Source organism: Toxoplasma gondii, chromosome XI (genome assembly GCF_000006565.2).
Source record: "Toxoplasma gondii ME49 chromosome XI, whole genome shotgun sequence".
Taxonomy (NCBI): domain Eukaryota; phylum Apicomplexa; class Conoidasida; order Eucoccidiorida; family Sarcocystidae; genus Toxoplasma; species Toxoplasma gondii.
Window position 1 is genome coordinate 6,520,656 of NC_031479.1, and position 25,137 is coordinate 6,545,792.

At 56.0% G+C, this 25,137-nt stretch overlaps 3 protein-coding genes across 3 annotated transcripts; 2 read left to right on the forward strand and 1 right to left on the reverse strand.

Annotated features, from left to right (window-relative positions):
* Positions 1-447: 447 nt before the first annotated feature.
* On the reverse strand, positions 448-2,976 carry MED21 (mediator complex subunit MED21; the record flags this gene model as incomplete). The annotated part of the gene is made up of 4 exons (XM_018779705.1): positions 448-1,133; positions 1,708-1,932; positions 2,520-2,579; positions 2,956-2,976. 4 exons carry the CDS (start codon positions 2,974-2,976, stop codon positions 972-974), a joined length of 468 nt encoding a protein of 155 aa, XP_018635219.1. The 3' UTR covers positions 448-971.
* A 7-nt stretch (positions 2,977-2,983) lies between these two features.
* TGME49_215920 (hypothetical protein) lies at positions 2,984-8,546 on the forward strand. The gene is made up of 6 exons (XM_018779704.1): positions 2,984-3,630; positions 4,212-4,283; positions 4,553-4,665; positions 5,096-5,190; positions 5,744-6,212; positions 6,389-8,546. Exons 1-5 carry the CDS (start codon positions 3,244-3,246, stop codon positions 6,148-6,150), a joined length of 1,074 nt encoding a protein of 357 aa, XP_018635218.1. The 5' UTR covers positions 2,984-3,243; the 3' UTR covers positions 6,151-6,212; positions 6,389-8,546.
* Positions 8,547-8,643: 97 nt separating this feature from the next.
* TGME49_215910 (hypothetical protein) lies at positions 8,644-24,656 on the forward strand. The gene is made up of 6 exons (XM_018779703.1): positions 8,644-10,221; positions 10,554-12,417; positions 13,198-14,265; positions 14,836-21,105; positions 22,224-22,704; positions 23,688-24,656. Exons 2-6 carry the CDS (start codon positions 11,243-11,245, stop codon positions 23,781-23,783), a joined length of 9,090 nt encoding a protein of 3,029 aa, XP_018635217.1. The 5' UTR covers positions 8,644-10,221; positions 10,554-11,242; the 3' UTR covers positions 23,784-24,656.
* Positions 24,657-25,137: the final 481 nt, after the last annotated feature.

The window sequence follows — 25,137 nt, forward strand, 5'->3', positions numbered from 1 at the left end:
GTTGCCCGCCAGTCGACATATTCCGTCGAAGATGTGATCCGCATGCGAATATCGCTTCGCGGCTCTCTGTTTTCGGCCGTCTATGCAAACTTCAGAGGCTGTTTCTACCGGAGAGATAATCGACTCGGAGGCAGACTTCCTACATACATGCTTTCGTCATGTAAAATGCGTCGGGAGGTGGAATTTCGGACATCTCCAATCAGGTTATGCGCAACTCTCTAACTTTTTTTTGCTCAGCTGCAGTCTCCTGTTCCGCTGTGCGACGCACCCTCTCAGAGACCCTCTCTTGTTTCAGTTGGCGCAAACCTCCGAAAAAAAACTGGAGAGAAGAAGGACTCCTTCGAGAGTCCCCCCCTTGACTGAGAAAGAAACATGTGGAGAGAGAAGGAGTTTTTAAAAAGGCGTTTAGACCTCAAGAAAAAGTCAGCTGCAGAACGCGACAGCTCAGGGAGAGGTGGAACAGCCTGTCCAGAGAAGAACGAGAGCGAAGCAAAACGACTTCATATTTGAAATTCGAAACTTATTTCGACGCACGGTCGGCGGAAGCAGAGAGGTGAAGAAAGAAGGAAAGAAGGGAGAAGAGAAAGAAAGAAACGAAGCGTAAGGAAAGAGGAAAAACGAACTGTCTTCTTCTTGAAGACGCGACAACTCTGTCACAACGGTAAAGATGCAAACTCGAAGACCGAGATGTAGCAGAGAACGAAAAGAGACAAGAAAATAGGGAACATAAGGAAAAACGAGGAAAGCCGGGCGTTGCCGTCGGAACAGACACGGTTGCCTCAAAGCTCGCGGAGAGCGCGAGAGAAAACGAGGCAGAAGCCCACACGAGAGAAGGAGAAACAGGAAAACGAGAGGAAGAGAAAACAGCGAACGACAGAAAGACGGCAGAAAGGAGAAATAGGGGAGAAATGAGAGGAAACCAAGAAAGACCAAGAAGTCCTGTCAGAAAGAGAGAAGGGGAATCTCATGGATTACAAGTCAACGACGATGTTGGTGTCTTCAGTTATCGAGTGACGAAGAAGTTGACGGAGAGCTTCGCGGACTCGCGTTGCTTCTGCTGCGACGGCCTGCAGCTCTTTCGCCGCCCGGTCGTTCTCTTTTTCCAGAAAAGCGATGCGCCGCTGGGTCTCCTCCTGGAAAATCAAAAGAGAGAAAGAAAAGAGAAGAAGTAACAGAGAAGGAAAGGAGCAGCAACAAAGAGAAAGAAGACAGAAAGATGGGGAGAGAGAGACACCGACTATTGGAAGCGAGGGAGGAAGAGAGTCAGAGAGAAAGGAAGAGAACGAGAGGGAAAGCGTGAGACTGAGAGCGAGGCAAAAGAAGACAAAGAGATCACGAGAGAGAGCGAGAACGAAGAGGGAATCGCTGTGGAGCAGAGAAAACGAATTGGAGAGACCCAAGGTCAACTGGAGATCGGAAGTGGAGAACTTGCGCGAGATAGAAAAAACGAAAAAGAGCTAGAGGAGACGCGACGCGCGTCACGTCATGCACACTCGGTAAAACGTTTTCGAGGGCTCCACGGCGTTTGGAAAGGCGTCAGAGAGCTCGTCAGAAAGCGGAGGAGTGCCAAAGTCTAGTTTCGCGAGTTCTACAGATTTTCTCCTGAACTCGAGCGAAGGCAAGTCGCTCTTCTCGCCTGCCGGCTCGCTCTGCTCTGCGCGGGAAAGGGGGCGTTTCCGCGCCAAAAAGAGGAAAGCGCGTCCGTACCCTCGTTCGCAGTGAGGAAGGCAAATTCCCTATCTCCGTCTCGATAGCGTGCATGATCGCGGCAACGTTATTCGCAGAACGGAGAAGAAAAGACTCCACCTGTGACCGCTTCTCGGCCTCGCCGGACGCAGGCGAAGCAGAAGAGGAAGACGCAGAGGAAGAAGAAGAATCTGTGGGCGAGAGAGGAAGCGGCGGAGCGAGTTCCGGAACTTGCTGGACGACGTCCTGAGGAGAGGACGAAGAGAAGCCACGAGAAGACATCAGAGGCGGCGAGAGACAGAGCAGGAGAGGTCAGGGAACAGGAGACAAAGGAGAAATGGAGAAAAGGAGAGAGTAGAGACTAGACAGAGAGGGCGGGGAAAGAGGAAAGAAAGAACAGAAAAAAAAGGCAACAGACACACTCTCCCTCTCTCTTCACAATTTCGCATTACTCATCCTAATGCCCACCCTCTGTCACACGCCGTTTCTTCTTCTGTCCTTCCCGTCAATCGCTACTGTGTCCGTTCTTTTCTCTCCACCTCCATTATTTCAAGCTCTTCCATTTCATCTCACATTGTCCTTCTCTTTTCTCTAACTTCCTTTCGCCTCCTCGCCCGCATGGCTGGCACCATCACCTCTGTCTCTCATGCTGTCTCTTGCCACCCCACTTGTTTTCCCCTTTCTCCTCTTTTTTTCTCCTTTTTTCTCCTTTTTCTCTCTCTTCTCTTTCTCTTCTTTTCTCTCTCTCTTCTCTTTCTTCTTTTTTTCTCTTTTTTTCTCCTTTTTTCTCCTTTTTCTCTTTTCTTTTCTCTCTTCCTTCTCTTGGCGCGTACGTAGAGATGGCGAGAGAAGTTCGTGAGGAGCTGCTGCAGGCGGGTGACAGGGTCCGCGGCCTGCGGTGATGGAAAGGGAGGAGCCGCCGCTACCGGAAGCATCTCGACGAGTGAGACAGGCGAACGAGGAGGAAAGGCGAACAAGAAGGTAAGGCGAACAAGAAGGGAAGGCGAACAAGAAGCGAAGGCGAACAAGAAGGGAAGGCGAACACGACAAGAAGGAAAGGCGAGTTGGAAAGCAGAGATCGAGCGAGCGAATGAGAGAACGGAACGACGCCACACCCCGAAAAGGAGGAGACAAATTGAGTGGAGGACAGCCGAGAAAAAAAGAAAGTTGAAGAGACACTCAACACGCACGTAGCAGAAGAAAGAATTTGAAGAAAATCGAGAAAAAAGACGAACGACAAAGAAACTGCCGCAGCTGCAAAGGTTTCACAGGCGCTCGGTGCATGCGCATGCAACCGCAGCGATTCAACTCGCCTCGTCTGCCTCGATCCTCTTTTTGCGTTTGACACAACACAGACTCTTCATTCCTTCTCTTTCTCCCTTTCTTTCTTCTCCCCCTTTTCTCCTGTCATTCCTTCTTCGGTGTCTCTGCCTCTCTCTTCGGTTCATCTCGCGCTCATTCTTCAAGTTTTTCTCTCTCCTGCTCTCCCGTTCTCCGCTGTCTCTCCGTTTTCATTATTTTTTCAGCTCTCTTGGTGCCTCTGTTTCTTTCCTTGCCATGGCAGCCTCTGCCCGCCGTCTCTCCTCTCTGACGAGAGACGCACACAAACGTTTCGTTCCACCCTCTTCCTCTCTCTTTCCTTTGTCGCCGCCTGTCTCTGCCGCAAGTCCTCTTCCCTCTTTCTCTTCTTTTTTCTCTCCTTCGCGCGGTTCTCTTCCTTCTTCTTCTATTCTTGCTTCTCCTCCTCGTCCTTCCTCTTCTCTTCCTTCCTTTTCTCTGTCCTCTTCTTCGCCTCCTTCGTCTTCTCCCCCTTCGTCTTCGCTCTCTCTTTTTGCGTCCTTTTTCTCTCCTCGTTTTCCTTCTCATGCTTTCTCGTCTTTGAGGAAGACGAAGACAGAAACTGAATCGGGAGGCGAAGATGACGAACAGCGAGCCGAGAAGGAGGTACGAATCTCTCTGCCTCAGAGAAACATCATTTCCTTCTCTTCTTTTTCTCTCTATCCACCTATATATATATATATATATATATATATACGTATTTGTAAAACATTCCTTTTTATTTTTCAGTCGAGGTTTCTGCCTCAAGGGCTCTCGTCGCCGCCTCTCTGGTTGACACTAGCTCTCTTTCTTCTTTTAGTCTTTTCTTGGAGTGCACAGTGCGGCTCTCTTGCCTTCTGCCCCGAGCTTCACTGCAGTTTTTTCCATCTTGCCGTTCGTCGTTGTTCTCGTCCCCAACTTCTCTCCTTCTCTTCTCCACCAGTTGCACTCGCATTTCCACTGTTTTGCCTCGAATGGGGAAAGAAAAACGCGCCCTGAACGTTACAGAAGTGGAACTCTTTCGAACGGCGTCGACGTCACTTTTTCGCTGGCCTCTTGAATCGTTGCATGAGCTCAGTCGCACTCGGGGGCTCTGAACGCGAGGCCTCTTGTCTCGACTGTGGTGGTTCTCGCTGTCTGCTCTCGTTTTTCCTGGCGCTTCTTCTTTTCAGTTTCTTTTTTTCGAATTTTTTCTGGGCGCTTCTCAGTGCAGCCGCAGCGCGTTCAGCTCGACCCTCCCGCCTGAGTCGCACACCCGCATCGCAGCCATTCACGAGAAGGTACGAGAGAAACGCCTTTTCCGGTTTTGCTTTTCTCGCCTTTTTCCGAATGTTCTCTCCGTGTCTGTCCTCCCTCTTCGTCGCAAGGAGTCTCCCTCTGGGTCCACGATGTAACGACGGTGTCCTTGCGGCGTTTGCGTTTTCCAGCCTTTTCTCCCTCCCTTCCGCGCCCATTCTTCTTCTCCTTCAAGTATTTCTTCCTCGTGCCGCACTGTCGTTCTTCTCGAAACCATTATAGCTTTTTTTGCGTTGTGTTGCATCTTCGCCAGCTCATGACCAGCCCTGTCGTTTGTGCACCTCTCTCCGAGGAGACGAAGCGCGCCTGCTTTCCTCCGCTTCCAGAGGAATCCTTTTGGAGGCAAAGATTCGACCAAATCAAAGAGTAAGGCGAACGGAAACCATGCAGAAACAGAAAAGCTTGTTTGCCAGCGTGTGTGGCGACACCCTAGAGACAGAGGCGAGAAGGTCTCTTTCTGTTTTCTCTGTTCAAGTCGCATTTTGTCTGTTTCTCAGGTTATTTTCTGCCTTCGTCGCTCTCATATGTCAACTTTCCTCCAACTTCTTCTCCCGTCACCGGGCTCCTCGGAGATTGCTCCTCGGTCTTTTTTCATGCGCCCTCGCACTCTGTCTCCTCACCTCTTTCATTCCTTCTCTCCCTTCTGTCTCCTCGTTTTTCTCTGCTTCTTCCTCCTGATTCCTTGCTTCTCCCCTCTTCTGCTGCATTTTTGCTTTCTCTTCTTGCGTCGTCTTCGGGCTTGCATCGTCGTTTCTCGCTCCGTTCTTCTCTCTTCTCCTGCTCTCTTCACCCGCAGCGTTCTCTTCCTCAACGATACACTTCGTCACAGGGGCAGGCTGCTCCTCAGCTCGATATTGCCTCTGTACGGCGACATGAACCTTTTGAAGACATGTAAGCGAAAGAGAAAGAGACGAAGGAAAGCCAGTGGAGAAAAGGAACAGGCGACAGAGGGACGCGGCTGAGTGGAGGCGGACAGAGCACTGGCGCTGAAGGCCGGAAGTTCGCACTCACGTTGTTAACGCCACAGGAACGCAGTTTTTTCGGAGAAGGAGTTTCTCTGACTTCGCCGTTTCCTTCGAATCACATGGAAAGAAGCGACGAACAGCAAAGAGGCCTCCGCGCGTTCGCCAGCTGCTCGCGTTCCAGAGTCTCACGAATTCGAGTTTCATCTGAACGGTGCAGCTCTCATGATGTATACAGGCGTATGCAAGCATGTACAAACACATACAATCATATACATACATACATATATATATATATATTTGTATATACATGCATATATATATATATATATACATATATATACATATATATATATATATACAGGCAGCACACATAGGTGCAGATCTGCAAATGCGTAGATGTATTTCTTTCTAGGGCGCCGCATCGAGTGAGGATTTGTGCGGCGTGATCCTGGCTCCGGCGGTTGCTTGTGCATGTTCAGACTTTGGAATCGAAGAAGGCAGCCTCTCGGCTCGTCTGTACTTCCTCGTCTTGCATGTGTGGCTGCTCCATCGGCGCCTCGTCGCTTTGGTGAGAATCGCCTCAGCAGCGGAGAGAACTGTGGAGCATGGTTCGACGTCGTCGCCTTTCTCTTCTGGAGCCCTGTGGCGTTTTCTCTTTCTCTGTGTCGCGTTTCCCTCGAGTCGCACCCTTCCAGCTGTCTTTCGCACATTCCCCGTCATTCGCGGATCGGTCTCTTGCTTTCGAGTCGCGAGTCACGGAGAACGGCTTGCAGGTCGAGGCCTTCCTCGTCTTCGTCTGCAGATTTTCCGGGGACGTTTTCCTCCAAGGCGTTCTCGGTTTTGGTCTTTCATCGTGGGTGTCTGTGTGCGCAGCAAGAGGAATTGACGAGGGAGGCGCTGTGGGAGGCGGTCGACGACCTCTACCGGGCAATTCTTTCGGAGGAAAAAGTGAGACACACCGGCGCGGGTCTCGCAGGAGGACATTTCTGAATCTCTTTAGCATTTGCGACAGAAGAGGTTTCTCAATTCTCGAAAAAGAGCCATCTGTAGTTACACTGTGAAGGGCCGAGATGTTCACCTGCTTTGCTACGGCTTCGTTTTTCCGCCTCTCTCTCCTCTAGCAGGACAAGGCGTTCAGCAACGGCTCTTTCAGACGGTCTGTCGCTCTCGTCGATCTCAAGGAAGCGAAATGTCTCTGTCTTTCGAGGCAGGTTTTTGGGGTCGCCCTGTTTTTTTTTGTGGCCGCGTAACCACAGTGTAGTGACAGCTGTCTGCTGCAGGGGAGACTCGTTCCGCTTTTTGGTGTCTTAGCACAAATTCTGCCTCCCTTTTCTTCGGAGAGGTCTGCGTTTCCTCTCGCTGCGAGCTTCTCTGCAGAGACATCGCGTTTCCTTCTCTCTCTCCGCAGAGCCGAGAGGCATGTGGAGAGCCTCGTTCTCTGCCCTAAACAGAGGGAGACGATAGCTGTACTTCCCGCGTTCTTCAGTTCCGCGGGTGGCGGCGATGCCAGCGAGGTTTCCGGTTCACTGTCGCAGCTCCTGAACCCGTTTCTGTAGTGTCAAGGAGTTGTCTTTTTCAGGTCAGCGAGATGCGGCTCTCGGCGTATGTTCGGGAAATGCAGCAGACCGCCCTCGGCTTTTGTCTCCTCCTCGACGAAGCTTTCGACCAGCCTCACTTCGCTGGAGAGGCCGCCCACAGAATCTGGTAGTAAGTGCGCAGAGATGGTTTCTCCGAGTAGACAGGGTGGACAAACGTCGTGGCATTCACTTTGCCCGTCTCCCGCGGCATGTTAGTCTGCACGAACTCCTCCACGAAACACTGTGGCTTATCTTCATGTGTTCACGGCACCGGCCAAGCCTCGAGAGATTTTTCTGGAGAGACTCTCGCGCGTGCATCCGAAATGGCTGTGGAGGCTGAAACAGATGACCCATCTGCAGGCGACTGCTGGCCTCCCGCCAACATAACTCCTTGCAGAGAGAGGCACGCGCAGAGCTGCGGATTTCCCTCTGGGCAGCGCCTACGCAAACTTGCTTTCCCTTCCTTCGGAGGTTGTCTGTGTGCCCCCGTTCTCTCTCTTGCTCTGTCCTTTTAGGCCTTCGTTTCTGTAGCGCTTTGTCTTCAGAGCTCTCTCTCCCTCGATCTGTGTCTCGATGTCTCGTTGTTTCTATCGTCGCGTTTTCACCTTGCCTCGTCCTTTCCTGGCGTCTGTGTCTCTTCCCTTTCGGCATGCAGCATGGTGTTTGAGGCGAAGGAGGAGTGCCGTTTCGCGCCACACGTCCTCGATCTGACAGCCTACCTTCTGAGGACCGTAAGGAGTGAAGGAACTCCGTCCACGCCTGTGCTTCTCCGGCTTCTCGCTTTTTCGTTTTTGCTTCCTGTACAACTCCGTTTTCTCTGTGGCTTCTCCCGTCTTCGTTGCACCCTCTTCTTACCTCCTCTACGTCTTCGTCGTAAACTACGGGGAGGGTGTCTTCGCGTATCTTTTGATCGCTCTTCGTTCGGAGAAACTGTTTCTTGTCGACCCGAGGCAGTCGGAGTCTCCGGTGTCGTGTTGTTCCAGAGGAGGGAAAAAGGCTGGATCTTATCGCTGGAATCACGCTCAGTACCCTAGGCACCCTAACGTCTCTGTGTCCGGCCTATTTGAGTTTACCGTTCTCTTTTCCATTGAAATTTCCTGTACACTCGACGTGAGTTGCGCCAGTGCGACCACGCAGAAAACCATCGAAGGTGCGATGTGCTCGTAGGTGTCTCAGGACGTCTTTCCTGTCTCTGTTTTTCCTCCTGTTGTTGGTGCCTTCGCGTTCATTTGCTTCCTCGTTTCCTCTCCTTTCCTCAGAGCCAATTCGTCGCCAGCATCCCCACCGAGCGACTTCTTCGGGGGAGCTTTTCGTGGCCACGGTGGCCGCCGCACCTCGAGGACGGGGCGGTCGAGGAGTGGAGGACGGCGGACGGCGGCAGAACGTTTTTTCCTAAAGCCTGAACACGACGAATAGACAACAACTCGCTTCCTTCGACTCCGCCCTGTCTTTCCGGGGGCTGTCTTAGTCGTGGGCGCAGCCCTTCGACGTTCGGCTTCTGTCTGTGGATGTGCAGGGGCGGGCACCTCTCCGCTGTGGCACTCTCCTTCCGTCTAGACTTGTCTCTGTGCATTTGCCCGTCACCTTCCCGAATATAAGCCGAGGCAAGGAGGCCGGTGAGACGCCCCGTCCACAAAGGAAACGTGGGTCAAATCAATCTCGACTCCAGTTGTACATGCATATATACATATACATACACACCCACATGCATATATATATATATATATATATTTATATATTGATATGCATGTATGTATATGTATATTTGTATATATATATATATATATGTATATATATGCGTACACGTGTATCTATATGCATATGTCGGTATACAGATGTGTATATTCGTATGGTCTGTCTTTGTCTCTTTTAAAAGATGAAACGATCGAGTGTTGTTTCTCCACACAGCTCCGAACTTCCTCGCTGTGCTTCAAAGCAGACGCGCTGAAGTTCCGAACACTGTCAAGCGGGCCAATCTTCTCTGATGTCCGCGGTTTGGCTGAATAGCCCTGCCACGCGTCGGACGCGAGAGACCAACAGAACAGGCGCATGAAGCAGTGCTCCAACACAGCGCGTTGCCGTGGTCTTTTATGATATCGGTTGTTCCTGTTTCGCAAGAAAGCACAAGAACTGCGTAACACGAATCGAATCTACAGATCGGCCACTTTTACGGAACGCGAATCGAGGATACGCCGTCCTGTCGCGAAGAAACGGGGGATTTCCGCCTCCGGGGGGTATTCTCAGTTTTTAAATCCCCTGCATGTGGAGTGGAAAACAAAGCCACTGCAGTCGTTTATTAGCCGTGAAACGCTTGACAAAGTCTGCGGGTTCATGCTGGACATCCCTGGACGGAAGGTGCACGCCAGGGTCCTGAAACACACGAGGGAAGTTTGGATCCGGTGAAGAAAGACACACAATGTTTTCTCAACCACGCTCCGTCTCTGTGTATCCGGTTTGAGTTATTCAGTTCGTATCGGGAGCCATCTGCGCAAGCAGATGCCTCCACACGCTGCACCCTTTGCCACACAATGGGGTTTGCTTATTCCGACGAACCACTTTTTCGCAGTAGTACGTACTACGGCCTAGCCTGCTTGTTCCACTGTAACCTCATTTTCGTTTCTCGGGTAATAGATGAAAGTGGTGTTCTAAATCGGCGTGCCGCAACGGTCCCGCGTTCCCACATGCTTTCCCGGTCTCTCTTCTTGCAAATTACACGCGAAGACTCCTGAGCCTCTCTGGTTCTCCACCACCACCGGGGGGGAGGGTGTCGAAAGCGAGTTCCTCGAAACACCGGAGCTTCCTGTCGAGGCACGGACACGCAACCCGTCGTAACTATGAGGGAAGAAAGCCGTCACAATGGTGCCTTGTTCCGGCTTTGCCAGTGTTCCGAGTTGCGTGAGCTCGAACGCTTTGAGAAAAAGGATGACAAACAACGGCTGCGACACGCAGAAAACATGCCGAGCAGGGGTAAGAAGAAGGCTGGACAGCGGGGACCTCCGGCTTTCTGTGCGGACGGGTGCGATGTGGCCTTCCGCCGCGTCGGTCGACCGTCGCGCCTCCGGAGGAGACCAGCGAAGCTTCAGTACGACAGGAAGCGTCTCTGTATCCCTTAGGTCGGACCCGGAGACGGGAACTGGCTTCCCGCTTCTGCCCGTGCTCACACAACTGTTGCGTTCCGGTTTTGGGTCGACCTGTGTGACTTTCAGAATCGGAACCGGAGACTCTGCCAGGAGTGCCTTTGTAGAGGATCAAGCGATCTCAGCTCGTGAAATAACCCCGTCCGCCGGCTTCCGAAAGCCTGGCGGGAGAGCCAGAGCAAACTAGACCCTCTTTTTCTAAGTTCTCGACTGCAACGATCTGGGCGAACCCCCCGCCATGCGGTAAGCTGCGACTGCCTGGCCTGGTGCTACGGCGCGTGAGAGACAGGAATGTTCGAGTGAGACTGGAAAGCAAGAAATTCAGAGGTGAGTGGGACGTAAGGACTCTCTGCGTCGGCGGTGTAGGAAAGGGGGAGGAGCAAATGCTGCCTTGGGGGGGGGGTCTGTCGTCCCGCAAACGCCAAGACGAGAGACAGGAAAGGGAGCCTCTCGGCGGCGCTCGCACCCACACGAAGTTCGCGAGCGCTGCGTCGATGGCGGACAGCGCCAGGAGGGATTTTGTGTTTCGCTTTTTGTTCCACACTGTGTCTTTTAGCTTCTCTTTTCGCGAGCAGATACGGCGAACAGAATGCTGCAGGCCTCAAACCACAGCCTGCAGTGAAAGACCCTCGCGGCCGGGGTGACGCTGGCCAGCAGAGGCGGCGCGCAGGCTAGCACACGCGTCTCGTTTTCGTTCTAGTGTTCGACGCGTCTGTGCCGCGTGTGCACTCTTTCGGAGCCCGTTCTCGTCCATTTCTTTGGCCTCAAAGATGTGAGGTTTCGCGTATGAACAGAGACGAGGCAGTGTGTAACCTTCGTAGTTTCGCCTCTGTGGCCAGAGAACAGCGTGGACTCGGGGGCAGTCAAGAATCGCCTGGCCCGCACGGCGGAGAATCACCGGGACGCGTGCGCGCAGAGAATCGGCTGGACGCGCGCTCAGCATCGAAGGACCATTGCACTCATTGGGACCGTGTTTTCTTCACTTTTTCTGCCAAGTCTGTCGATGTCCATTTTCACCTCCGTGTCTCTTTCGCCTCCTTGAGTTAGTTGTGCCGTTTCGGTGATGAAAGCCGCGGAGACGACGCGGCTTGTCGCGACGCCACGCGAGTATTGCATCTGTGGTCGCTCTAGAGTTGAGTCAGCCCTCGGCAGCAGAGGGCAATTCTGGAGAATGGACTGCCATGTAGCTGCCTCGGGCGCGTGAAGCAAATCTCTTAGTGGCTGAACATCCGCGCTTTTCCTTTCCTCTTTCGTAGGAGCGAAGATGGCGGCTCGGCTCCGTTCGCTGTCACTCGGCCGCTTCTGCCTTCTTCTGCTGCTCGCCACTTGGAGTGCTTGGAGCGCTGCGGGCTCCTCGTCTGCATCTTTTTCCCCGGAGGAAGAATCTTTGGTAAGCCATTCGCGGGTACCGCCGGAAGGAAAGGAGGCCTCCTCAGCGGCGGCCTTCGAGCCGACTTTCCGCTTGGTCGCGTTCTCCCCGCCGTCCTCCTCGCAGCAAGAGTCTGTTCCAGTGCTCCGGGGCCGGCAACCCATTGCGGCGGTTTTCTCGGTTCCAGTTGTTCCGCTCGGATCTTCGCTGTTCAGCGAAAATGCATCGGCTCCGAGCGAGCCTCGCACGCCGGATGCCTTCCGCCTCTCCACGAACAGCGCCGCGAAAACCGTGAAAGGCAGAGGGTTCTGGGTGACCACAAGCATCTTTCGGTTCGATCCGGAGGAACCTTGGCCAGCGGATCTCGAGGTGTATGTACACCTGAACGCTGAGCTGCGTTCTGCGAGCGGACAGTTGGTGACACTGCCGGAAGACTGCGGCCGCGGAGTTGCTCCGCAGGGCGGTTTGAAAAACCACGGAATGATCGCGGAGAAGCTGGACGGCGAAGACGAACGACGCAGTTTGGCTACGTCTAACAGTCGCAGCGCATGCATCGTCCACCTGCGGACGGACTCGCTGCGCGTGTCTGTCGCGTCCGTCACTTCCGAGTTCGCGTCAGCAGTGACCGACAACGAATGGAAGCCGGTCTTGGGGAACAGCGCAGATCCGCTCGCGGCGCTCTTCGAGGTCCCGCGCGACGGGAAGGTGAGGGTCAAGATGAACTCGCCGGTCGCCTTGGCAGTGCTCAAAAAGACTTCTCTGGCCGAGCGACTGCTGGCAGTGGGCCGAGAGGAACGGAACGGCGAATTTTCGTTCGTGCCCTTCGACATCCGCACGTGTGCGGAAAATGAGAGGGAGGTCTGGGCTGCCTCAGACGAAGTCGACTTCACCACTGACAGCGAAGAAGGATGGGTCAGCTGGAGAGACGACAGCAGCGAAGACTCTCGGCAGGAGGGTCGAGTCGGAGGAAACCGCCGAGGCGAGGAGGTTTTGTGCGTCGAACTCAGCTTCCCGGAACGCCCACTGCAGACGAGAGAAGTCTACGAACTGTTCGTCAAAAAGGGAACGAGGTAGGTTTTTCCGAAGGTGTCTTCTTGGGTGATGCATGGAGCTCGGAGACTGCCTCTGCGGTACCTACCGTCGCGTTGAAATTTCCATCGTGTAGTGTCTCTCGGAGCTTTCGGGATACGGCTGAAACACGACACCACATGTTGGGGAACGAAGCGGAAGGAAACGGTGAGAGGACGCCGTTTCTTCTCCACAATAATTCTCGTGGGTGCGGCTCAGGTTTTTGTCCTCTAAACAGGCGACTTCCTCTGAGGTGGAAGTCACAGAAAAACACCGGAACGTTTCCACCCGCGAGCACAGAAACTGTATGCAGGTGCTCTCTGTCGTCTCTGATTCTGGCATCCCTAATTCCCTTTCCCGACACTCAACCTTCTGATACGGAACTCTGCCTTGGCCTCGCGGCCACCCCCTGGGCCTGTCCAACAGCTGCCCTCCGTCTCTCTGCCCGGCGCTCTTTTTTCGTAGGGTTCTTCTGCCTCTAAAGTGCCTCTGTGTCTTCTGCATCTCTCTGATGTCTTCTCTGCTCTCACGCAGTGAAGTCTCTCTTTCCTGCAGCAAAAGACTTCGACTCTCTGGGTGTTCGCCTGTCTTCCGACGACCTCTCACGTCCCTACCAGCAACGCGCTCAAAGTCCCCTGAGCGAGTGCTCCGCGAATTCACGAGTTGTGTCAAGCATCTTTTTCACGTTGCATGTATTTTCACTCCTGTAAATGGAAAACAGGAAAACCTTGTTTCCAGACGTTAACCAGTGACCTCTTCCGTGTGCCGATCCGTGTCTGCAGCTACTCGCGATACAGCGGCCCACTCGGTGTGGCCTCGGCGTTTCTGTCGTCTTCCTCGCCAGCGCCGCACTTTGCCTTCTTCGGCGCCGTTCGCGTCTCCCCCGCGTTCATCGATCAGAGTGTCTATGCCGTGGTCTCTCACCGTCATCGCCGTTTGAAGGAAAAGAAAGGCAGTTTCACTGGGCCGCGCCCCTTCCGCCTCCACGGCGGCAGACGCGCTCTCAAACATGTCAGCTATCGTCGCCTAACCCTCGTTCTCCCCCACAGCTTGGCGCTTCCAGTTGCACGGCATAGTGAAGCAAACACAGATACTTTGTCGCCTTCTCCGTCTTCGCCTTCGTCTTCTTCGTCTCCTCCGTCTTCACCTTCGTCTTCTTCGTCTCTGTCTTCTTCTTCGACGCCTTCGCCTCCTTCGACGTCTTCGCCTCCTTCGACGTCTTCTTCTTCTCGCTCGGTTGCGCGGCTGGCTGTAGAGCAGACCTCGGCAACGCTCCAGAAGGCAGCGGAGAAGCTGATGGCGAGAATGCAGTTGGTCCACGTGGCGTCGGGGCAGGCGTTGTCGCTGCGGGCCACCATGCAGAGTAAAGTGCACTTGGTTCTCTGGTGCAGTCAGTTGCAGCCAGGGGAGACGTACAAGTTGCGGATCGTCGGGGACGACGCGGTGGCTGGGGAGTCGGACTTCTCGCCGCTGCTCGACGGCTTCGGCCTCGCTCTGGAGAGCAGCGAAATCGAGTTCTCTATGGCACAGCTTCGACCGAACCTCGACTTCCTCCGGTGCCAAGAAACCCTCTGGATCCTCCACGATCGCCAACTGGAGCACTTGGGGGCATCACACCGCGCGGACTATGGCGAGTGTGACAGCGGCCTGCCCATGGCCGTGATGACTGTTCGACACGGAAAAAAAGAGGGGGAAGAAGGTGAAGGCGGACATACCGCCACCTGGGGAGACGTCGACGCCGTCGCCCTCGAAGCCGAACCCTTTGCTGCGTGCATCCGCAGCGGAGACGCCAAGTGCGTCGCGCGCTTGCTGCCCCCCTGGTCGCACAGACATCCGCCTTTGAAGCGCCAGTGAGTTCGAGATGTGGTGAACGCGAAACACAGAGGCGAAGAAAGGAACGGGGTCTCGGGGAGACAGCGACACTGGGCCGAGTCGGAGGTCGTCCCTCGGTCTGTTTGGGTAGGGCAAGACAGCAGTAGGTTGAGTCGAGTGCCCTCCGCGCTGGAAGCCGAATCGAAGACTAAAAGTTGGCTCATCACAGGAGGGGCTCGGATCCCAGCGAGGCACTTGACTTCTGGGAACAAGGGGATGCGAGACATCAATTTGAGGAGGGGAAGTTTTTTGTTTGCTCTTTGCAGCAGTTGTTTCGTGGCGTCACCTGTGGCGTGGTGGTCTTCACCGTGTCCGACAAACATCTCTAGAAGTTTAAGAACACCAAGTTCTGGATGACTGATTCACAGCTCCCCACTGCAGTGAACTGCGTACCACACATATACGTATTTTGGGGCTGTGCATGCGGTCGGACTCACATCTCAGGTGCCGAGCTCGCGTTATGTTTTGTGGCGGGGCTTGTGTGCTCAGCTCTTGCCTTTTGCCGAAATCGCAGTGTGCATGCGCGAGTTTTCCGAGTTTTCCTTCAGGCCTTCCCACGAGCTGTTCTACTTCGACGGCGCCACCGGTGTGGTTTCGCACGAGAGCCCTTCGCAGCTGAGCACGGCGGTTGTCGCGGCTTCCTCGACTTCTTCGTCCGTCGTCGCTCCATGCCTAACAGATTTCTCGTCGAATTCGTTGTACCTGGTGTCGACGCACACGCAGCACTACCGCTCTGCCTCGATTTCTACGGACAAGCACCTCCTCGGCGCACTGTCGATATCCGTCTTCCACTCCCTCCACATCCACCACGACACAAATCGTCTGGTCCTGAATTTCCAGGTGCTTTCGCTGCGGACGGCGCAGCCTATCTCGGGGGCGACGATTCGCCTGTTTGCGGCGTCCGTGGCAGAGACACGCGAGGCGACACTGCTCGAGTGCGACAGCGAAGAACCGAGGCCCCGCGAAAAGGCTCGGGGGGCCTGGCGCTCCAGTGGCAGGAAAAACGCATGTCTCGCTGTTCAGACGGACTCCAACGGCTTCGCCACCTGGGTGTCTCGCGAGATCCTTGAGGAAGGTATCGAAGTGTTTGCGACAGTTGTCGCGTCGATCGAGAATTCGTCTCCGAGTGGAGAAAGCGCCACCGCCGTCTTCGTCACGGACCGTCTCAACTGGCCATGGGAGTTTCGCCACAAGCCCCGTCTGGGGTGGGAGGCCTGGCAAGGGGGGCCGAACGTGCTGGCGGGGTACGACCGGCGGTTCTTCGTCCCTGCGAACGAGATCCGGTTCTTTCTGCTCACGGACCGCTCCTCGTTCCGACCTGGAGAGAAAGTGTCTCTCCATGGCTTGCTGTCGACGGTAAATGCTTCGCTATGTGGCTTCCACGGCGCCTGTCTCCTCCACCACGCGCTCCGCCTTGACGCCCCCGAGAAGCTGCGCGTGCTCGTCGGCGCTCAGTGGCCGCCGGAGACTGGCGGACACTACGAAAGCCCAGGGGTGCATGCAAGCTCTGAGGTGGGTTCTTCGCACAGCTGTACGTCGGCGGTCGTTTCATTAAATAGGTTCGGGGCCTTCTCGTTGTCGCTGAAGATCCCCGCAGACGCCGCGCTCGGCTCTCGCGCCTTCCTCGAGTACCGGATCTTCAAGGCCGGCGACGTGGACGAGGCGGCCCTCAGCGAGACCGCGTGTCCAGAGACATGGTACCAGCTGAGGAACGCAGGGAACTTGAAGCACATCGACCCCGCCGGCGGCTTTTCGATCGTTGTCGAAGACCCAAAACCGCCTTCGGTGGTTGTCTCGCCTCTGAAGTTACCAGCTGTCGTCGACCCCGCCTCGGCGCTCACGGTGTCGGGAAGCGTGCAGACGTACGCGGGTCTCCCGGTCCAGGACCACCGCGTCGAAGTTCGCTTCGCCTTCCAGCCGAGTTTCGGCGAAACAACTCTACGGAAGGCCGCTGCGCGCTTGCAAGACAGTTGGAACAGAGAGGGCAAGAGAGCGGGTCAAGGGGCGAGTGAGAGAACTAGCGACTGTGGGCGAGACTTCTCCAAGTTCCTCATAGGATCCGACCAGGTAGGCGTGAACGTGGTCACCACAGGCGAGGTGTCGAGCCGCGACACGGTCCATCTGCATGCAGAGGTCCGGACGGACGCGGGGGGTCAGTTCGAGCTGCCTCTCGTTCTGGAGAAGCTGACAGTGGCTCCGTCCAAGTGCGTCGGTATTGAGACGGAGACTGCTCTCGGCGTCCACCCGCTCGAGTGGGAAGAGGGGACAGAGATCTCGGTCACCGTCCGCGTGACGGGTCTCACGGGGGATGTGCTGCCGCCGCAGACGGCGTCGGTCGTCGTCGCCTCTTCGGAGTTCTCGCTCGCACGGAAACTTTCCGTGTCCGTGCGACCCGTTCTCCCGGGGGTCCCCTTCGCAGTCACAGCGGTCGCGAAGCCGTACCCTGGAGTGAAGGCGACGCAGCTGCCCACTGGGAGTTGGCTTGAAGTCTCTGTGCTGCGCGTGGATCCGCAGAAGCCGCTGGGGAGTTCTTGGGAGGCGCAGGCTGACAACTGGAACTTCTGGAACTCGGACCAAGGCCTCGCTTCATGCCAGCCTTCGCTGTTCTCTGAGGCGGGCGCCTCCGAGTCCGCGGAGCGGGTGCCGAACACGGAGTACCGAGCAGTGACTGAGGAGGCGATGGAGGCCTTCACAGACGGCGCTGTGGACCTTGCGCTGTTCGTTGAGAAACATGAAGATCGCTTCTCCATAGTGAAGAAGTGTCGAGGCCATGGGGAACGACTGAGTTGCCCAGTCACCCTCCCGCTGGATGCAGCGCAGTACATCTTTCTTACGACGATGCGCGTAAACGGGAGACGCGTGCGGACCTGCGAGTACTTTCTCCCGACCGCTGGGAACCTGCTGACGCGGGCGCTGAAGCCCGATTTGCAACTGTACAGTGACGTGGTGGCGCCGGGACAAGCCGTGAGCTTGGTTCTGCCCGCGCTCTTTCGACCAGGGTCGTCGATCAGGCCGCGGATCTACGAAGTCCGACGCGGAGGCGGAGAGAAGACGGGGCCTAGCAGGCAGCTGCGCGGGGCGCTCTCGGTCTGGTGGCACACGCAGTCGAACCGGAGATTGTTTTTTTCGGTGTCTCTCGACTCGACTGACGACGAACTCCGCATCCCCATAGGTCGTGTCCCCGAGGACTGTCCGGCGTCGTGTTCGGTCCGAGTCGTGCTCGTCCCGCCGCTGTCGGAAACGCCGTTGCCGATTTCCCAGGTGGACACTTCGTCGAATGCGTTGATGCCGAAGCGTGACTACTTTCCTATCGAAACGGAGGTGGGGGCGAGGTATGGGCCATTCCTTATTGACGAAACGCTCAGTGTGATGGTGCGACCTGCGGCCTCGCCGTTTGTCATCCCAGAGAACGTGATTCGCGTCTCGTTCAACGAGAGTGGGGCCTCCGCGAGAGAGCCCCGCGACGCGGAACTGAAGCCTGGGAAGACCGCTTCCGTACGCGTGGCGCTCTTGACCAGGACCCTGGAGAAGAAGTCGGCACTCGCATCCTTCTTCTCACGGCTCACGAGCCCGCAGAGACAGATACGCGCGTACGCCTTCGTGGGGATCGTCGACAAGCGGTACTTCGACCTCGGGCCAGTTGACTTGCCGCAGGTCGAAGAAGAGTTCAGACAGCGTTTGGTCGACCAGAACGTCCGCCAGAGCGTCTCGTCCTCGTTCGCGGAAGCAGCGTCGCTGGCGACGTATCTGTATCTGTTCCAGTTCCTGAAAGTCTTGAAGGAGCGCGACCCGTGGGTCTCGGACCTCCACTGGCCGCAGGCGGGCCTGTTGGGCGCCACCGCGCTGACATCGTCCTGGGCACCCTGGTCCAAGACGCTTCGGAATGTCTTGCTGGGTCGAACATCCACGCTCACAGGTTCCTTTGCGGCCTCTCCGAGGGGTGAGAACTTGGTCGACGGCGTCGTGTTCGCACAGATGTCTCGCGAGGCGACGGCTATGCCGATGATGGGTGCGGGAGTCATGGCGCAGGCAAAGCGCTCCGCTTTGACGGCAAGCCGTTCTGGCGACGCGGAAGTCTCTGTCGATAGCGGAGAAACGCACGGGGTGGCTGCGGCCGCGAAGCTGCTGCTCTCGGACACTCCATTGATTCTGTGGAAGAGCGTCGAGCTAAGTGAAGGGGAGACGCCGGGCGAACTGATTGGCGAGGTCGTCGTTCGCGTCCCGGACGACTCGAACCGTTACCTGCTGCGGACGCAAGTTGTGGTGGAAGTCGAGGAGTCTGAAGCGCCTGCTCTGTCCTTCTTCAGGCGCCTCTGGACCCGAGCAGAGGCTTTAAAACTCAGTCGCGTCTTCTACGGCCAGTTCGAGAAGGAGGTAGTCGCGAAGAAGCGCGTGAAGCTGACGCCGTTTCGACCGAAACTTCTGCGAAAGGGTGACCTCGCGCGAGTCGGCGCGATCCTCCAAGTCGACGAGACCCTCGTATCGGAGGGTCGCGAAGCTGTCGTCTCCTGCTGGTTCCCGGAGCGCAATGAGACGCAGGAGACTGGCCACCGCCAGCGCGTGAAGCTAACCAAGACGGCGCTCCCGGTCACCGTGCAAGTCGACACCGATGACCCGTCGCTAATCCTCAACAACCGGCTCCAGGTGAACTGCTTCGCGCAGCTGGCCTCCGACGCCTCCTTCTCTCACGGCATCGCATTCGCCGTCCCCGTGGTCCCCATGGCGCCGCGGCTGTCGCTCTCGAGCGTCTGGGCGATGGTGTCTCCTCGGGCTTTCAAACAGCTTTCTCCTGGCGACGGAGGCGCGGGCGGGCAGCAGCTTGAACCCCCCCGAGAGGACAGCACGTCCGTGACGTCTGTGGAGGAGAAGATCGAACTCCCGCTGCCGGTCCTCGAAGGTGTGGGCGGTCTGTCGGCTTCCGTGGGCGTCGGGTACGGCGCTGTGTTGCTAGGCAAGATCCACAGCTTCCTCTCAGCAGAAATCTGCCCGTTTCTTCCCGCGAAACAGGCGCACGAGGACCTCTTGTGGGACGTAGACGGCCGCCGCAGAACAGACTTGGGGTCGAAGAAGATTTTGTGCACTTGCTGCCTCGAGGCCTTCCCGGCGGCTGCCACGCCCTTCTTCGAACGCAGAAGCCCGTCCTTGTCAGCGTTGCTGCTTGTCCTGCTCGCGCGCCAAGTCGTGAAGACGGCGAAGCTTCAGATGCACGGCGAGTTGGTGGCGAGTGCGCGGTTCGCCGAGACGAAGCTCACCGCGTACCTGCCGGCGGACCCGGAGATCTTTCGGCGCGTCGGCTTTCTCCCGCGGCCCTCCACAGAGTACACGCCGTCGGCGCTGCACGAACTCCGCGTGGATCTCGACGTCAATCTGTTGGTTCTGTTGGTGGCGAAGCGTCAGGCGTCTTCGGTCGTTCTGCCCTACGTCGCGTCCGTGGCAGAGACGATCCGGGCGTTTCTTCGCGACGCCGAGGCGCGGTTCCTCGCTCTCGACTCGGGTCCGTCGCCCGGCGACCTCTGGCCGCAGCCTGTGCCCCTGATTGCGGCCTCGGAGCCTGGAGTGGATATGCCCGACTCTCAAGTCGTCGCGCAAGCAGCGAGCAGGGTGGGGCGCGCGGACGCCGCCAAGAAAAAGCGCGAAGACTTCACCGGCTTCCTTGCGTTTGTTGGCCCGGACCTCTTGGCCCGGATTCGCTACGTCCTGGGGTCTGCGACTCCCCTGAACTTGGTTCACCCCGAAGCGGAGGAGGCGCTCGCCTTCCCCAGTCTCCTTGCGTGGACTTTGTCGGCCGAGAGTCGCGACCGCGAGTCCGCGAAGGAGCAGCGCCTGTCTCCACACCTGCTCTGGGCGCTCGTGGTGGGTCTGGAGCACCGGGAGGAGGCGAACGGCAGGCAACTGCTTGCTCTCGCGCATGCGGTGCTCAAGGCCGCCGTCGGCGTGCTCCGCTTCCTGCCTGACTCCGCCGCTTACTTCAGCCGCGTCGCGGGGGGCTCTGTGCCAGCAAGCGATGCGCAGCATGCGCTGCTCATTCAGATAGCTAGCTTCCTGCTCTCGGCGACGTCTGCGGAGCGGCCTGCACCTTCCACTGTGTTTTCTACCCTCGATCCAGAGCTCTTTGCCAGCGGCTCTGAGCGCATGTCCCCCGAATCTATCGTCCACGTGTTCTCCAAGGTGCTGCTGTACCTTGCGCGCGGTGGGATGAGCGGCCAGCAGCCACTCGGCCGCATGGTACCCTGGACGGGAGGTCTCTTCCGAAATCCTTGGGAAGATCTGCTGGTGATGGATGCCGTCGCTCAATGGCACACCGCGACGAAGAGCGACCGCGCCGACCTCAGCGTCTCTGTAGAGCTCGGCTCCGAGAAGCGGTCAACCTGGGCCGATGGCGACAAAAGGCTGATGCAACCGCCCTGGCTGTCGGTTCTGCGCGGCCAGTTGAGTCTGCGGCGACAGACCGCCGTGCTAGAGAAGAAACTCTCGTGGACGGATCTGGACGCGTCTGAGATCCTCAAACCCGTCTCCTTCGTTTCTTCGAACTTCATGCATGCAAACGACGCCGTCAGCGACGACGCTGAGCAGTGCACCTGGCACGGGAAAGTTCGCGTGAACGTTCACGGCGAGGGCGTCGCTCTGGTCTCCATCGCCATGGACTTTGTCCCCGACAGATCCCACATGCTCCCGACTTTCATGGGGGCTCTTCTCCAGAAGGAGTTCCTCCCCTTCAACTCCGCGACTGAGCAGTGCGAAAACGCCCCCGTCGCCAGCGTTGTCCGAGGCAACCGCGTCTGTGTCTCTCTTCGGGTCACAGTCAAGGACGAACTCAGGTAGGCACACAAAGGGGCATACTGTATCCTTGTTCAACCGTTGGAGTCCATCATTATTTTCCTTCTGTAGACGGCGCGGTGGACAGCTCGCTTAGCGCTTGAATGGTCTTTGGCCACCGGGTCCATATTCTATTGAGAGAGGAGGCGCATCCAAGGGAGAGGTCAGGGTGGACGCATCAAATAGATATGTAGCCAGTGTCACGTTTTGCGGGGGTTGAGACGATCCCAGGAGGTTCCAGGGTTCCGTCACTCCCATGATTCTACTCTTGGCGATGTGTGAGAATAGAGAAGCTGGCTCGGTTTATGTGCACATCGTGTTTTTCCTCTCACCGGTTGTTTTCTTGTGTATGCGTTTTCTTGGATTGCTCCTCTGTTTGACGTCTGTTTCCAGAACCGCCAGATGTGTGTTTGTTTGTGTCTTTCATGCTTCACGTTTCTACCGGTTTATGGTCCTGTCTGTGGGTACCAGGTAGTGTCTGCTGGCGCAGGCATGTGTTTTCTGGGGACTGGAAGTACTAGATGAGTTCATGCACAGGTTTCACAGAGATACACTAAAGCGATGGCGAGTTCCAAGGTAGAAAGGCGACAGAGAGGCTGGACGTCCAGCACATCACCGATGAGGAATAACCTTAATGTTGTAGGATACTGAAGTTTTACGCTGTTAGATGTATTACACAGCCCGGTGGGGAGGTCGTGTACAGCGGGCGGCAAGCTGTCACCGAGAGAAACCGCACACATTCGGAACTCGCAAGAGTTGCCCCTGGTTTCGTTTGGCTGCCCATTTCTTTCTTTTTCACGTCTTGAAACGTCATCCTTCCGTGAAAAGGCGGCCTGGACCGAAGCGTAAATGGGGTTCAGTAATCTACTGTAGACGGTGACGGGTCGTTAATACGTGTGAAGTAACGGCCACCGAAGAGAAGCACAGAGCATCGCGTAGATTTCCTGCGGCACGGCTGATACGTGAGCGTCGCTTGGTCGAAAGTGCATGAGTGTCCGGTGAAGCGTTCCTGTGCGTGCTGGTAGGTTTTTCAATTCCCGTTCTGTGCAACTTGGGTCTTTTCTTGATGGTATTTGTCTGCACACGTTTTCTGTGGTGTTTGGCCTGCCCTTTTTCCTAGGGACGTGACGATCCGGGACATCCTGCCTGCGGGTCTAGAGCTCTCGTCTCGGGACCCGAGTATGTCTCCCCTCGCCGTCGTTGACGACGCTGTTTCTTCCGTTCCGCCTTCCTCGCACTTCCCCACCGTGGGAAAGCGCGGATCGGCCTCGTTTTTCTGGTTTCTCCCGCGCTGTGAGCCTCGTCTGCTCGGCAACGCTGTAGAGTGGAAGTGCCCACACCTCGCGGCAGGGACACACACGCTTCGAGTCATCGCTATAGCGACTGTCTCCGGCTTCTTCGCCGTCCCGATGGCCACTGTCGAGGTGGGGACGGACGAAGAAGGTGGGGGAGAAACGCTGTCGGGACAAAAGCAAGCAGACAAGGTCATGTTGCTCGGCGCCAGCGGAGCGGCGAAAAGGGCGTTCGTAGTCCTCGAAGAAGGCGAGAGACAACTGGCTGCAAACGAGGTCGCCATCTTCAAGGAAGCGGGACTTCAACCAGTAAGTGATGTGAGAGAAAACGGAAAGGCCGATCGGAAGAAGCTGACGGACAGTTCAGTGCGGCGCAAACGCAGAGAGACTATGCAGACCGCTCTATCCCGCAGGACAGTGTTCGTCGACGACCTTCTGTGTTTTTTCACATATTATAGGCTTAGGTCGATCTAACAGAGACCTTGTGGTATTTAGGATACTGAGTATGACTCCAGTTTTGGGATGCAGACTGCCTGGTGTCGTAGGTGTCAGCTGGGCGTACGTCCACGTTGAGGCAACTGGACCGACACCCAAAGGGAGGAGTTCGGGGGACGCAACGTCATGCGGTGGAGTTTGGTCCGTCGAGCCTCGCGCTTGAAAGAAACCGGAGCAGCTCGGTGTTTTTGGGGAGGTCCATTCGTGGCTTTTTCCGGTGTAGTCTCAATTGAGCCTCGGGATAATATCCACTAGACAACAGGGGGTCAAGGATAAAGGGCTCATCGCTACAGGAGGCACAGGAGCCAGGGACAGGCGAATTTTGACACAGATGGGACGGGAGAAGCCATTCGTTGGTGGGAGACGTTCCCGATGCAACAACGAACTTTACGCTGTGAGATTTGTCCGCTTGCGACGGCGAGGGTTCTTTACAAACGGTGTTGTCGAATTTCTGAAGTCGTGAAGCGAAATGCTGCGCGCGAGTAGTATGGGCGCGAATGTTCATTTCCGTTGTCTTTGTGGCGAATCGCCAGCGTTGCAAAGTGGAGACGAAAATGCAAGGGAGGAAAAGGCGGCTTCGGGGAAGCTGACGGCCGATCGCGCGGTACGATTCGTGACCTGTGGCCAACAGCCGGTACATCGTCCGCGTTGTGTCTCTGGGTCGGTCCCCTAGCTCGACCTCAAGGCGCCGCTCGGAGTTTCCCGTTAATAGGGCGTTTGTCGGTTCGCATGCATGTCGCCTCTCAGCTTTCCAAAAATTTCATATCTGTTTCAATTGCATGTGTGTTTTCCTTCAGCCTCCAGCGTGGCTGTTGGGTAGCGCGCCCAAAGGCTGCGGTGTCTGTCCTGCCGGCACCGTCTGCTCTCCTGCTCTGGGGAAGTGCGTTTCGTAGAAACTGCTTCTGAAAAGCTTGTAGGAGCAGCGATAAAGTCAGACCACGAGGAAAGCACTTTTTTGCGCGGCAGCCGCGGAGCGACAGGGCAAAGATAACTTTGTTTTGACGAGAGTTTTTGCTTCCCGACAGTCGGTGGAAGTGGGAGGTGGTGCCGTTTGTTTCAAGGGACGAAGGGAAGACGCGCCATAGAACGAATGAACATGAGGACAGGGTTGTTCCTGGGTAACGCATCTTGGTGCAGTGTCGTGGGGTACTCATCTGTCGTTTTAGAATATAATTCGCTTGTGTAGAATGTATTAAACGAAGCGGTAAACCCTGTGGAGAGGTGGGTGAACGAGAGTTGAGTTGTGTATCACATCAAAAAACACCGGAGGATGACGTTCGCAAGCAGAGCGAACCGAGAGAGTACAGTATATGGTTGCTGCGGAGGTGAAAGAGAAAGGAGGGGATGAGAATTGTTAGGGCACTGGCAGAGTGCGAGGGTGGAGGTTTCTCATGTGGTAGTGATTTCAAAAAGAGCTGGTTCCGACGTTTTTCTGCAGCCCGCAGATTTTCCCGCAAAAGGCCTTCCGTGTGTGATTCAAAATGGGCGTAAAACATGGTCTACGTAAAATTCGGGAGGGACGTGTTACGGTGACAGTGGTGAGTCGGTTACTCTTGTTGCGGATGTGGTTCAGTGTCCATGGTGCACAAGGGCTGTGCTCGAGGACTGTCGTAGTGTCGATCTGTTTTCTGTAGCATGCGTAAAGTCATTCTCTTGTTTATGCGAACCAAACTGACGCGTTCATTGAAATACATGCGATGTTTTGCATTTATTTTGAGCCCCCTGTTACGGCGGTCCACCGCTTCCAAAACGGCTTTTTCTCTTCCCCTCAAATGCGAAGCGGGTCCGGGCGGGTCACGGTTTAACATCGGACCTTAGGAACTGCTCGAGTGTACGGATCAAGCGCATAAATTCTCCTCTGAGTGAAAGGCAGACACAACAGGAGTAGCTTTGGAAGGAACCACGTTTTGACTTGGCGCTCGTCCACTGTTCGGTAGCTTTCCGGGCGGAATACATAGGTAGTGTCCTTGTGTAGTAAACAGGCTTCATTCATTTGGGGCTTGCTTTCCAGCCTCGCCTTGACAGTGGAAATTGCATCGCGGCGATGCGGCGATGTCGTGTCAGCGCTGGTGAACGGACTGTGAACGTTTCACCATTTGCTGAGTCAGGGAGTTTTACAATTTCCGAAGCGTTAAAAATCCTGCACCATCCACCTAGGGACACACGTTAGGATCAGTAATGGACCACTCTTTGCTCGACGTCTCCCTCCGGGAGACTGATCCTTCCATATTTTCGATTTTCTCGGAA

Bases quoted from the DNA above. Each gene is read 5' to 3' on its own strand.
- TGME49_215920 (XM_018779704.1), top strand. From the start codon at position 3,244: ATGGCAGCCTCTGCCCGCCGTCTCTCCTCTCTGACGAGAGACGCACAC. The intron at 4,666-5,095 runs GTAAGGCGAACG...CTTCACCCGCAG, and splicing joins AGATTCGACCAAATCAAAGA to CGTTCTCTTCCTCAACGATA. The intron at 5,191-5,743 runs GTAAGCGAAAGA...GTGCATGTTCAG, and splicing joins CATGAACCTTTTGAAGACAT to ACTTTGGAATCGAAGAAGGC.
- TGME49_215910 (XM_018779703.1), top strand. From the start codon at position 11,243: ATGGCGGCTCGGCTCCGTTCGCTGTCACTCGGCCGCTTCTGCCTTCTT. The intron at 12,418-13,197 runs GTAGGTTTTTCC...CCGTGTCTGCAG, and splicing joins TTCGTCAAAAAGGGAACGAG to CTACTCGCGATACAGCGGCC. The intron at 14,266-14,835 runs GTGAGTTCGAGA...GTTTTCCTTCAG, and splicing joins CATCCGCCTTTGAAGCGCCA to GCCTTCCCACGAGCTGTTCT.